This window comes from Papaver somniferum, chromosome 11 (genome assembly GCF_003573695.1).
Source record: "Papaver somniferum cultivar HN1 chromosome 11, ASM357369v1, whole genome shotgun sequence".
NCBI lineage: Eukaryota > Viridiplantae > Streptophyta > Magnoliopsida > Ranunculales > Papaveraceae > Papaver > Papaver somniferum.
This window is the reverse complement of record NC_039368.1, coordinates 21,999,096-22,013,641: the sequence shown is the minus strand read 5'-3', so window position 1 is coordinate 22,013,641 and position 14,546 is coordinate 21,999,096. Positions and strand designations below refer to the sequence as shown.

General features: G+C 35.9%; 1 protein-coding gene across 2 annotated transcripts; it reads right to left on the bottom strand.

Moving 5' to 3' along the window:
- Positions 1–12,303: 12,303 nt before the first annotated feature.
- On the bottom strand, positions 12,304–14,522 carry LOC113321454 (pentatricopeptide repeat-containing protein At1g11900-like). 2 transcript variants are annotated; one of them, XM_026569362.1, is made up of 3 exons: positions 14,244–14,522; positions 13,479–13,656; positions 12,304–13,259 (listed from the first exon to the last, which is right to left on the bottom strand). In XM_026569362.1, the coding sequence occupies exons 1-3, from the start codon at positions 14,385–14,387 to the stop codon at positions 12,601–12,603; spliced, it is 981 nt and encodes a 326-aa protein (XP_026425147.1). In that variant the 5' UTR covers positions 14,388–14,522; the 3' UTR covers positions 12,304–12,600. The 2 variants fall into 2 exon arrangements, with proteins under 2 accessions (XP_026425147.1, XP_026425146.1); XM_026569361.1 differs by having other exon boundaries at positions 12,304–13,656.
- Between the last annotated feature and the right edge of the window lie 24 nt (positions 14,523–14,546).

Genomic DNA, 14,546 nt, shown 5'->3' with positions numbered 1-14,546 from the left:
TCCACGAACGATACTCTGAGTTATCTTAATCTCATGAAAATATTATCATCCATATAAATGATTTTAGATTTCAGGATTCATCTCCATTAAGGTAATTGTGTGTGTATGCCTTTGTCTCAAGAATTTAAAGAGATAGACTTCATAATACTAGCGTGTGTAGAGCGGCAAGTCCTATGCAACGAGTCTAACGGGTTTTAGAAGTTTGCATAAGATGTTAAGATTGCTTATGGAAAAAGAATGCGTTTTAGTCTAGCTTTTGAGAAGCCATTTCTGCTACTCAGAGCAGTTTTTTGCTTCCTCTTTTTTATGTAGAAGTAATTGAACATGATGTGTATACGTCACAACTTCACTCTCACTGGCACAGCTGACAAAATGAAATTTAAACTCACTGATGATACCAAACTAGAGATCTAGCGGGTAACAAAGACATACACTTCGCTTTCAAAACTTTTGCTTTGGGGATGCACTGGCACATGGACACTTATAGCAGGTATACTGGACGCGTGTACTGTGTTTTTGGACAAGAAATTAGATACCGTGTACTTGCTTGGTGGTAGTTGTAGATGAAGAGTATTATCAGGGGAGCGAGAAGAGCAGTGCTCTCCCGCACCGTTTTGCGGGAGAGCTAAATAAGCAAGCACATTTGGAGCCGTTAGATTAACCCATCACCGGTTGGATTGATTTTACCTTTACTTTTCTAGTTGTATCTAGTTGGCGAACTTCGCAAATTATAGGGTGGTCAATATTTTTTTTTTCTTACAATTTTATTGTTGGAGTGTTGCTCTCTAAGTTAGAGGAAACCCTTTGCTGTGATTGCCATGCAGTGCTAATACGGAATATATGCATGTAGTGTATGATGAGATTAGATGGGGCAAAGGATCTTTTCACTGTTAAGCTTAATTCAATCCAATGTTCCCTCAAATTTTTGGTTTCTAAAATATCCCCCCTGCTAACCCTGGAATATTTTCATTTTCGTGATGTGAAATTCTTTGACTTGTAATCTGTGTTTTATAATCAAAACCCTGTTCAAGCAGTTTTCTTGTTTTGGATCTGTAAAAAACTCGGCTCAAACAGTTAATTGTATTTTGAACAAAAAAAAAACAAGTACAGATTAGTTATTCAAGGCTATCAGATTAGTACAGCAGACAGTTATTCAAGGCTATCAGATTAGTACAGCAGACAGTTATTCAAGGCTAATCAGATCTTTGTAAAAATGGTGATGGAGACGAACAGAATGCAGGAAACACAAAACCTTCGTATAACTCATTTAATATTATTCAGTTTCAGGTACAATTATACAAGGTGTTGTCTCATTCTCTATATGAACTACATATTACAGCTGACTTGCCGCGGGATAGTAGAGAATATGTACAAAAAATTGTGCTCGAGGAGAACACAGTATTAAACGAACCAGAGAAGGCTCCCCATCTAATAATTCCTAGTGTCTTGTACTCACAAACATAGAAGGCTGTAGAAGACCAGTGGAATGAAGACATTATCGAGCTGTGCAGTGTATGCCTCTAATAACCCACTCGCAGTCACAGCTATGAGGAGGGAGATCCAGTGCTGCATCATTAGAACATTCGACAACGATTATGGAAAACAAATGATTCGATCGAAGTCCTAAATTCCTCAAGAGATTGAGGAAAAGGATTGCTGGGTTTCTAAAGGTCCAGTAAGGCAAATGAGTAATAGAACTTGGATACAACGAAGTTCACACCAAGGGGTATTTTAATCAATTTCAGCCAGAAGTTTTTATTAGAAATGCATGATTTTAAGGGTCAAGGCTATAATTTACTGCTTATTATGATCAACAGGTTTGTATTTTCAAAGTTGAACAAAGTCTTGTGATCGATATGCACAAGCTACTTTGATACAGACTTGTTGTCTACTGAAGCATCAAAATAATGTGTTCCTCAGAACGACTGTAGCTGGAGTAACAAACATGCATGTTTAATAATATGACCATTTAGGAAGTGCACATCCCATCAAGAGTGAAAAATGGCTGCGGTAAGAAACTTCCATCAACATGACCCAAAAAGATTGGAAAACGCAAATACTGCAGAATTAGACCACTTGCCATCTGAAGACAAATCTGTTATACCTGACAATAAGGAGCTCAGAGTCGCGATGGTCTGTAAACGCATTCATGAACTGGTTGATATGCTTCCCCAAAGGCCATATTTTCCAAACCTGCCTACACAAGTTGTGGTTATGCAAGGGTTTACCATTACCAGTGAAATACAACAAAGGTGTAGCAATAGCAAAATAAAAAGAAGTCGCTTATCAAACTTTGAATCTCTTGAGAATACTTACTCGAACAATTTCTAATATCAAGAAAATAACCAGAGCAGCACCAAATGCTAGATCAAGGAAACTGGACTGGAAAATCCAAACAAATTTAATCAATAAGAAATACTGCTACACCCTTAGACTTATGAACTAACGCAACATCAATATATAATTACAGGACGATCATCAATCTTTCTTAAGTCACCTGGAATATAAGGGCCGGTGAAAACATAAGAACAGCCACAAGATAGTAGTATTTCCGAAGAAGAATCCTCCCAATTTTGCTACTTTCTTAAGTCAGTGGCTCTTCAAACACAAAATTCAATATCCTGCGAAAAACCATGTACTTGCAAAATTAGTCATATTGACAGATAGCCTGGCCTGCCCCCCACAAGTGCAGAGCCGTTTGATTTAATGATTTAAACATCCAGTGCTTAAATTGAGCCAACTTAATTTCCTAAATCACCAAATTGATGAAAAACACTGAAAAGACTTTTTTACCATAACAAAGGATGACGGTGAAACCCCTGAACAAACTGCATCCATGCTGGGGCAATCACAACTAACGTCACCATCAAAGAAGCATAAAAAAGAAGAGAACTCTCAATCACTTTGGAATCCATCTCTTCAGCTGCATGAGTTTGAAGACTAATCCAACCTAACAGCAGGTGATAAACTTGTTGAAAAAAACCATAGAACACAGGAAACACGAGAAGGCTGATCAGGAATCCCTGCAGGAAAGAACAATCAACGCCACAGTTACAGGAATTATACTCATCCAAATCCATTTCTTCAATAGAAATTTACCTGAATAATGGTAATAAGCTCACTTCTTTTAAAACCATATTGTTCAGAGAGTAACTCTGGCGACATGAGAAACGTGTTGAGCTGTGAAAACGAGGAAACTTCCGATTAGGAATGAATTACACAGAGGAGTGAGTATAAGTAAAATAAATATACTGACAAACCACAAACCTTCGCAACAGTTTGTGATGAATATCTTTGCTAATTCATTTACATGGAAGACTGGTTCCGACATCAACATGGCGTGACAGTGGTGGTTCTAGCGGTGGTGTCGTCACAGTGGTGCTGGTAGTTCCTACAATAACATCATGCCCTCTATTGGACGTATGCAAAAGTTTACTTCCCCTCGGTGAGTCTCAGTACCAAAAATTATTTGAACTCATCATAGTGATCATTTTGTCGAATATACAGCTAACGGTTACTTGTTCTGTTCACATATCATGTTTTTTGAATATACTTGAAATACATGAAACAATTACTGTACGTACATTTGCATGAATGTATTCATGACCATTCAATTCAATGTGGATCAAATAACATAGAAATACTGATGGTTGATCACTTAGTATATGTAAAACGGTGAGATTCGAAGCAAGATAACTATATATAATACAAAAATTGTGTCCTCCAAATCCATGAATTAAAACCAATGCATGGCCAATACTCATGGAATTTTGTAACAAGGGTAGTATACCAAGCAAGAATTTACCACAGCAAGGATTAGTTATATCATCAAAACTAGCATTCCTTGTTAAGGCATTCGATTAGACTTGAATAACCGAAACCTCCACTTTGATAAGTCTAACTAAGATCAGAATTAACTTAGTTTCTTTTAACCGGAATCGAATTGGACTAAACAATTCATCCCGCAAACCCTTTTCTTTCGTTAAGCCATAAATAATTCATACAAACCAAATAAATCAACTTGCATAATTATTCACCTCACCCGGAAGACATTGAAACAACATAGACATTAAAGCACCGCAATTGAACCGAAATTTTTGTAAGCCTAAACAATTGATACCACACAATAAAACAAGATAACAATAGTTTTTCTTAACCGGAACCAATTGAATCACACACACATCCATACACACATAATGGAATAAACATCAATTGTACCGAAATTTTGTTAAGTAAAAGCAATAAACATATGCAATAAACTCAGGCTTTTCTTAAACAGGAAAACGATTAACTAACAAACTCGTTACCTCAAATTTCACATCCACTTCTCCAATATGTGTGCATCTTCGTCCAGGGAGAATTGATATCGAAATATCCTTATGAAAAACAAAAGAATAGCAACTACCAACCTTTACCAGAGAAAGGTTGAAAACCGGTTTTAACAATTTGCAAGCAAAAGTTAAAACCGTGAAACACATATGCTTTTATGCTAAACCAACCGATTCAACACATTGTGATTTTTTCATATATTATTTCAATCAGAACCCCTCATGATTCTTTGATACAGCCTACCAACATGGGCAATAACTTAATCCTGCTAAACCAAAAAGTCACCCAAACCATAAGGGTCCACAACATATGAGATCGAATATCAAGGTTAGAAAACCGAAATCAAACATCTCATACACATACATAGCAATAAGATAAAGCATTCAAGCACAGGCTGTGTAATAAAAAACTATCACAAGAAAAATTATAAATCAAATAATTTTATTCATAAATACTAGATAGTTTTATTCATAATAGACCTAATACAATTATTGAAAGAAACCAAAAATTGATGTCTATTTTCCATTTTTGAAACTCAAATTTCAACCCTTTAGAGTTTCCTTCAAAGTTGAAACCGGATCAAAAGATTTTACCGGATTCCAATCATCTTCTATAATTACTAGTCTTGATTCAAGACTAACAACATTCATTGACTTCCTTAACTTCCTTTCACAAATCCTTTTCCATGTTCCTTACTTCACATAAGATTAGATCTAACTTTAGTGAAAGATTTTTGAGAAGATTATTATTGAGAGAAGAGATCTCTTCATTAGGAACATCTTATTGAAGTTCTGGAGATGAATCAGAATCGTCATCAGAAGACTCGAGACGAAGTTTCTTGTTATGAAACAATATAGTCCAGACTTTTTTCGGTTTTGTGAGAGTTGCAACTAGAGGTAGACATTCTGTCAAATCTCTACGAAAATGAAGTAAGAGGTCTTCCCTCTTATAAGTTCTAGAACTTTTGCTCAAAATCTTTGAGAATATTATTTCAATTAAATTTTTAACCGAAAAACCAATTTTTAGAAATATTTTTGTCCAAATATTTACATTTATATCCTTACTGTATACTTTTGAGGGTAACAAGTAAGAATCCACGATAACCAGTGAGGTTGTCACCTTTTGGTTGTTGAATTTTCTTCCCTTGAAGATTTCAACAAAACGTTTGAACTTTTAGGTTCAACTTTTAATCTTGGTGTAAGATCTTGATGCTCGAAGAACTTATTCTCCTTTTTAGAAAAGAAATTTGATATACATTTAGATCTTGATTTTCCGGTTTTATACAGTCTCTCTCTGTTTAGTATCAGGACATTGACTTTGATAATGCCCTCTTTGCTTGCACAAGTAGCAAACACCAGAAATATTACGTTTTCTGGATCTAGATTCCTCAAAAAAATTTATCCTTACCTTCTTGTCATTTGAAGCATTCAGACCCGGTGATGACTTTTCAAAGCGATCGAGTCTATCTCTCAGTTTCTGATTCTCTGCTTTTAACTTCCTTATCTCATCTTGACAACATTGAATATTGAAGATGAGTTTAGACACTTGTACTTTTGCAGAGCATTGAGTAACCTCGATTTTCTTCAGTCGTTTGTTAAATTTTTCTTTATAATTCATAAAGCTCTGTTTGAGTTGGTTAAGCGATGATTTTATTTCAACAATGTCAGATTTAGGAAGGTGAGTTCTTTTATCTTTACATGGAAATATTTCCTCGAAAATCGAAGGGGTAAACTCTTCTAGAGTATCTATAGTTGGAAGAATTTCAGAGTCATAGACTTCTGCAATGGTTGCAACATGATCTATCTCATCATCTTGATCATTCTCATTAGGACAGTAATCAAGTGTGGCAGTGTAAGCATTCCTTTTCCACTGTGTGTCCTTGGATGGACAATCTGGAGAAATATGGCCAAATCCTCTACACTTGTAGCATTGAGAAATAATATCATCATCATCCCAGGTGTCTTCACGTTTATGTGAAGGAACATGTTTTCCTTTTGACACAGGTGATTCTCTTTTTCGATGTCTCAAAAGTTTCTTGAATCGTTGAGTAATAAGAGACAAGTGATGATTTAATTCAGCTTCATCTTCAGCAAATCGATCTTTCTGATCTTCGAAGTTTTCCGAATATTGAGTCGGAACCTTTTTTATGGCTTTGTAGGCCAGAATGTCTTTTTCTTTAGACAAATTTTCCTGATCAAATATATTCAGTTTTCCAACTAGGGAACTTCTAGATAAATAAGAAAGATCATTAGCTTCAATGATTGCATGCTTTTTAGAATCATATCTAGATGGCAACGATTTGAGAATTTTACATACTATATCCTTTTCAGAAATAGTCTTTCCAAGAGAGAAAGAAGCATTGATTATCTCAGAGAGTCTAATATGAAACTCTTCAAAAGTATCGTTGTCATCCATTCGAAGATTTTCCCAATAGGACATAAGAGCTTGAAGTCTAGCTTCTTTCTCTGATGTGTTTCCTTCAAATACGGTCTGAAGATTATCCCAAGCTTCTTTCGAAGTTTGACATATTGATACATGATGTTGTAAATCACGACTAACAACATGTATAATAACATTAAAACCATCTGAATTCTGTTTAACAAAAGACTTTTCTTCGTTTGAAAAATCCACTAAACGTTTAAACTCAGTTTCTGAATTTTCTACCTTTGGGTAATTATAACCGTCGACGACTAATAGCCATGTATTAAAGTCCCGTGATTGAAGAAAAGATCTCATATCATATTTCCACCATAGATAGTTTGTTCCGTCAAATCTTGGCGGTACGTTAATTGAATTCGATTCATGAGAACTCGAGTTCATTCTTATAGGTTGGATCGCACCAAACACAGATTGTTAGATCTTTTCATGTTTGCCTGCTCTGATAACAATTGAAAAGACGAGGGTACCCAAATATACCTCAATCTAAAACTTTTCCACATATAAGTCCTTTCTCCGAAAGTGATTGTCTATGGACTAAGTCGAGACAATACAACTAATCGGTTCACACTTCGTGTGATCGTCTATGGATACGAGATCGAGACAATACAACAACAAAATATGTTTACTTGATAAAGGGTTCGAACTTAACCAAATACAATATGATTAGTATCAAGTAAATATGAATTAACGTTTGTGCGATTTACTTTAAATTATAATAACAACAATTATAATTGCGGAAAATAAAAGTAAATGACACATCAAGATTTTGTTAACGAGGAAACCGCAAATGCAGAAAAACCCGGGGACCTTGTCCAAAATTGAATACTCTCAGGATTAATCCACTATACAAAATAACACAACTTCGTATAGTTGAGACCAAGCAACTAAACCTATAGTTCACCTAGTTCCGTCTGTATTCCCACGCCTCCAACTTATGAATAAGTCATATACTTGGAACAGTTCCTTTGGTTCGTATTCCAAACAGTAAAGGAACAACAAATCTGTTTGGCTCAACTTTTTTCAACCAATTGATGTGAGTTCGACAAAAGGCTCTTCCGTTTATCACTATAAACTCCTTTTTCAGGTCCTTAGATCTATCCAATAACGACTACCAAAGTAATCGCCTAGATTTTGCTATCAATACCTTGAATCACAAAGAATCGTATTGATGCCGATCTATTCAACTAATTAATCCAATATATCACAAGGATAAATTGATTATAGTTGGATCCTCTTTAACCGAAACAAGTATTGTTCACACCAAAGATTATGAACACAAATCAGAAATCTTCAAATCTTCTTAGTTCTTCAATAAACACCTGCACACAATAAACTTGAATCTCTTGTGATCAATCACGCATAGAACGGAATCTGTTAACAATGGATTATCACAAGACGTATTTAGATCTACAAACAATCTAAAAATCCCCGTTGACACTTCGATCTAGTTTGAGTGAATCTTATATCAGAAGAGAAAATTCTCAAGCATAAACTAACTAGGTGCAATCAAATTTCAACAACCGTTAGTCAATCAAATCAATCAAAAACTAATAATAAACCGCAATTATCTAGTTTCCCAGCAACGGTACTAATAAAGCTTCTCAATCCAAAAGAAGTCTTTAAACTGAACGGTCGTAAGAGATTTCGCCTAATTAGGTTACTTTCCTCTCTGAATAGGCAGTTCCACCAGTAACAACACAACTAGGTAGTTTTGCTGGCTCAGAGGATTTGTTTGCTAGAAATACAAACTTCGGTATTTATAGACCAAAGAAATTTGGACACCAAGGAATTTCCAAAACCGAAAATATTCTCAAGATATTCATTAATGCTCAGATTCAGTTTTCATAATTCCTGGAAATTCTTTGTCCAAACGTTGACCGAAAATCTCTTAGAAAATCTCTAATTAGTAAATTGCACATTACCAATTTTCACTTTTCTAAAAATAAAATTAACAACCTTAATTAAAAGATTTTTAACTTATATATTCGATCCTGGGATTTTCCTTTAGCTATTAAGGAATATCTTTGAACAATAAATGATAAGTGTTACTGCACATGTTCAAAGAATGTCGACATCGATCTTTACTTTGTAAGTCCTCTTTCATACTTACAATCTTGAAACCGATTTGCTACACTTCCAAACAAGTTTAGAATTGGTTCATTTGACTTTCAAGAACTATGTGATTGATTAAGAACACTCAATCACAAATCATGGGTTTAATGGTTCTACCAAAAATAAGTTTCGGTTCTACCTCTATGTGAGTATTGTGCATAGTCGCACTAGTTACCAAAAATTCAGTTGACTAGGTACTAGGATCGGTTCCCTACATACTTATGGTAACTACTTGTATTTGGTGCACATGTCCATAGGATCGGTTCCCCTTTCACTAAAAACGTGTTGCACATGTTCATAGGATCGGTTCTCCCATCTGCTAAAAACGTGTTGCACCTCATACAAGGATCGATTCCCCTCTTGTTAATCGGTTGGACCTATTCATAGGATCGGTTCCCCTTTGCCTAGAGTTGGTCATACCAATAACACTAAATTGATCATACCATCTCAGGTGATTACTTAAGATCGGTTTCACTAATAAAATTCATACAAATACAAAAGTCAGGCCTTGTGAATAGTTTTACCAAGAACATAAACAAGTCATGAGCGGTTATACTAATCACACATATTGGTAGTTCAAAAGATATGCAATGAATCACAATACCAAAAAGCCTAGCGATTTCCCTTTCGATTCATAAAACGAGTTCATGAATTTACTTCCTTTAAACTAATGTAAAACATTGTTTCCTAGGATGAAATCTTCACCTCATACCCATACATAATCATAATAGCATTCAAATGATTATGTCGATGTCTTATATATAAAGTTTAACGGTTTAAGTAATAAACTTCATATTGTATTCCTCAATACTACGTCTAACTAGAGTATAATCATTCATGCTTAGCAGTTATGTTTTCAATATGCATAACTTGAAAGATACGTTAGGGAATGAAACAGTTCAAGTCAAATATCACTAACCTCAAGTGGAAGGATGATATCGTCGTTGTAGCTCCTTACTTCTTCACTTCTTCAAGTCTTCTCAATACTTGTAATGTCTCATATCCTAATACTTTCAAGGTAACCTATACGAAGTTGACTCTAGTACATAATCAAGCGACTCTTTAAATGAGTTTTGATTCACTAAAATATGACAAACAAACTTGACATACCAACGCTTGGTGGGTTCAACCGAGCTATGCTCTAACAAAGTCCAATTCAATTGTGCAAAGGTGCATAAGTTTGTGTCAAAATGTTGGTGCTAATTGGCATATCCTAATCATCGAGAACAAGTGTGGCCTGCAAGCCAGTAAAAAGGTAGTAGTTGAAGAAGCTTGTTTGCGGTTTGGATAACTGATAGTAATGGTGATACATAAGAATGTATGAGGTCATTCTTGAAGAAATCTTCATGAAAGATAAAACAACATGATAGCCTTAGTTGGAAGGAGTATTCAACTAAGTGTCTATTATATTATGCTTCGTTATGGGAGTGGCATAAGAACGTTGATAGTTGGAAAAATGCATGTGGCAAAGTGAATTGTTACATTCGGGACAGTAGGTGTTGTCTCGCTTCCTTTGTTGCTTAGAAGCGAAGATGAAGTCAGTATTGCAAGGCTTGTAAGGTCTTACAAGGTGCTATCAGTTGGTGCGAGTATTTGCTCAAGTTTGAGTGTCACAGAGTTGTAGGCTAAGTCAGTGTCCAACAGTGATTGTGTGATACTGCATAGATTGTCAAGTTGTTGAAATAGCAAGACCCTACAGGGCCAGAGACGCGCAAATGTAGTGCTACATTGTAAAGACATTTGGCTAAGTGATGAATCTTATTGGCCGACACAATGAAGCTTCATTGAGGAAAAGGCAAGGAAAATCCAAAGTGACATATGCAACATCCGATGTTGGCATTAAGGCATATCCATGGAATTGAGTTGGACCAAACTAAAGGATGATGCAAAAAGGTAGAATATGCCAAGAGTTGGTCGATGCATTAGTTCAAGGCAGGGCCAAAGCTTGAACAGTGCAAACGCTAGCAATGCAAGAGCGGCATTGTTATTGTCAAGCAAATTTGCTAAGTGAAGCATATGACGCATGAGCAACAAGAATGAGCTTAAGGTGTTGGCCTTGATGATTGAAGCAAAAGGATTTTCCGTGTTGCAGGGCCAAGATGGATGAGCATTGGATCAAGGCCGAATTCAGTAAAGTGCAACAATTGTGCAATACGACTCAAGTGGCGGTTATAAGTTGGATATTGACTTCACAAGCGTGCCAAAGGTGCGAGACAAGTTGGAAGGCTTATGTAATGAGTTTATAACCTTAGTAGAGTGTCCCTAACCGTTCAAGACAAATGTGACTTCAATCTGCATGACAACACAAAAGGTGGCAGTTGAAAGCAGATTGGCGGTTATGGAACTACCCTATGGGACACATGGTTGTTCCATGTGTGTGCAAGTGTTGTGCACGGTTTTTGGCCCTTGTAACCAGTGTATAAATAGTGTAGAGACATTAGAAAATCAGTAGGTTCACATAAAAAGAGTTTTGTAGACATGTAGTCTCATAATTGAGAGAATAAGGCATCACCAAGAGGGTGATGGCCTGTTTAGGTTGGACATAAATTTGTAATCTTCATTTGATACAATAAAATGGGTTAATTGTGTCATGTTTTTGTGTTTATTGTGTTGCTGATTTTGTGAGTTGATCAATTGGTTTGATGCATGACAAACCTCTTATGCTTATGGGGGCATAAAGAGTTAGAGAAAAAGAAGATGAAGACTTCCGTTGCATAAAGCCTTAAGAGTGAAGGCAGATGCATACTTTGATGCAAGTATACAAGACTGAATACTTGTGAATGAAGTTGATTCACTGAACCACATAGTATTGCCGGTCAATGTCCCATGAAAATTTTAGTTGATTAAATAGGCATGTGACACCTAGCCTCATGAGAAACTTTCATCTTTTTATTACTAAAATAATAAGATTTTTTTTTATTATTATTAAAGTCATCAATCGAGCATGGGTTCCAAACTTCTATCAATAGGTTCACGTCTCAGATGCTCGGTTGTTGCTACAATAGTGGAGCATCTCCAATGGCAAAGTTAATCATGCTAGGCTCGCATGCCGGGTTGCACAACTTGGTCAAATAGCGCAGCACAACTTGGTCAAATAGAGCAGTGGGTCATTGTGGCAGTTAATCATCCCATGCTAGGCTCGCATGCCGGGTTGCACAACTTGGTCAAATAGAGCATTGGAAGAGCATATACATGGTTCCTACCTAGTTGGGGACCAAGTATGCAGAGACTGTTTGTTTAAGTCGAACCTACAGACAATGTAGTCCTTGGATGGTTTGCATGCACAATTTGAACTCTACTGTTACTAACCCTTGCTCAAATACGTAACCAAAATAGAGGAACCAAAATGATGCTCTTGTTTCCCAATGATTTAAAACTTCTTTAATTAGAGTGGTGCTTGAATGAACTAATTCAGACTGAAACTAAAAAAATCCACATTTCATTGAGATCTAAAACCCGTCACAGAAGAAGTTTACATCTAAGTTTAATTTTGAATTTTCTGTAACAAACATGGGACATGGGAAAAATGACAAACAATGGCGAACACATTTCAACTATGACTAGACTCTACTGTCGTAAATAATTTTAGAGATCAAGAAGCAAAACACAGCATATATCCAAAACAGCTTTACTGAAGGAGAAACCAAAACCAAGGATCCTACATTTAAGACTTCGAACCACCAGCTATGGTTGCTCAAAACTGAAAGCCGGAAAGTAGACCTACCTGTAGCTCCTTTTAAAATCTTTAGGGCCTATCAGGTCTGAAAAAGAAGAGTTTATTTCAGCTTCCAAATTTATAGCCAGCTCAAACTTTCCAATCTTTTTCAGATTGCTAATCAATCCTCGGTAAATGTATATAGAAGGACATACACCTCTTGTTTTCATGTCTCCCAAGAGTCTCAGTGCTTCCTCAGTATGCCCTAGCCGCCCAAACCCTTCAATTAAAGCAGTATAAGTACGGAGATCTGGCTTAAGTCCTCTTTCACACATTTCTTGCACGAAAACTAAGCACAGATCCATCCTTCCCAGTTTTCGCAAACTGGTGATTAATGTGTTGTAAGAGACTACGTCTGGCACCATGTTGGTTTCCTTCATTGAAGAAAACTGATGTAGCAATTCATCCACACGACCTGCACGGCCCAAAATTGCTAAAACTGTATTGAACGTGATAGTATCTGGTTTACATTTCAAATCCTTCATATGATCAAATATTAGCAATGCTGTATCAATCTGCCCAGATTTGTCAAAGCTAGAAATAATCCTGTTCATAACCGTGGCACTTCCTTGAAATGTCAGTTCAGATACTTCTTTAACAAGTTGTAGTATATGAACAGTATCTGTTGATTTCAGAAAAGCCTTGGCAAGATTTGAATACGAATCTTGACCAAGTAGAAAGTTAGAGGAAATCAAAAGATCCTTAAATATCTGAGACAAAAGTTCAAAATGATTTCCTTCACCAACTGCTATAAGGAGGATGTTATAAGTTTTTGGGAACAGAAAGACTTGTTTATCACGTAAACTTTGCAGTAATCTAACAGCATCCAATAGATTGCTGGATTTGGATAGCTTCTCAATGTAACAATGGCAGGCTTCCTTACCCAAAATTGGATTCTTTTCTATCTCAGAAAGAATTCGATTCAGGTCCTCCTCTGTTAGTGCATGTTCCCCAGGAGACGTCTGAGTTGAAAGATATTGATAATCGCCTACAGAAATGCTTATTACCGAAAAGAATGGATAAACTCCACCAAATCTAAGTGGGAGGGATTTGATATACTTCTGCAATGGACAAGGTAAGACGTTAGGGATATGACAAACAAAAGAAGCACTATAGCAAAAGAACTAATCAACTAGTCTATCTCCACTGTTGATAAGATTGAATAAAATCACATAAGTTTAAGACAATAGTATGATATACAAAAATTGGTTGATGATTCTTGTTCGTATCCAAGGATTATAAGCCTCAGAATGAGTAGAGTTTCTCAAGAATGATTACAATGGTGAAAAAAAATGAGCCTAGCCGAAAATAAGCCCCCGAAGTGCAACAACATTGCATTTCAATATAGTTCAGGCTTACAAAGAATGGATTTTTCTCCCAGAATTTACTATGTGAACCAGAACTACGGACGGACTGGCATTCACAATAAAATATGCTTATTGACTTAATTACTTCACCCTTATGTTTCCTTAATCAATTTCCTTTTTTGCAAAATGATAATCACCAATTAGTAAAATTATAGGTTTAAGAGCTCGAAACACACATAGAAATGGCAACCCAAGAACATAAACAAACACTGCAAATCAATAAAACCTACATTGTCGAAACAATCAAAACCATGAAATGGAATGAGTGAATAGATAAATACCTGATATGATACCTTGCTTGTATGATTTGATATCTTAGTAAATGAAGAGACTCGTCTGGTCGAGAAGTATTTGCTGCAGAATAATACACTGCTGATACAACAATTTGAGACTGAAATTCCAAGACAATGTCTTATTTTACTCATCAAAATAAATTTAGGGTTTTATTCAATTCTTCCATCAAAATCCCCTAATTTAAAGATACTCAAGACCCAAAAACTAAATTATGTTTCTGTGGGGCTTTAGAAACCCATTCTTTTCTAGGGTTTATCAGAGGAAAAAAAAATTAATGAAAATGCAGATTT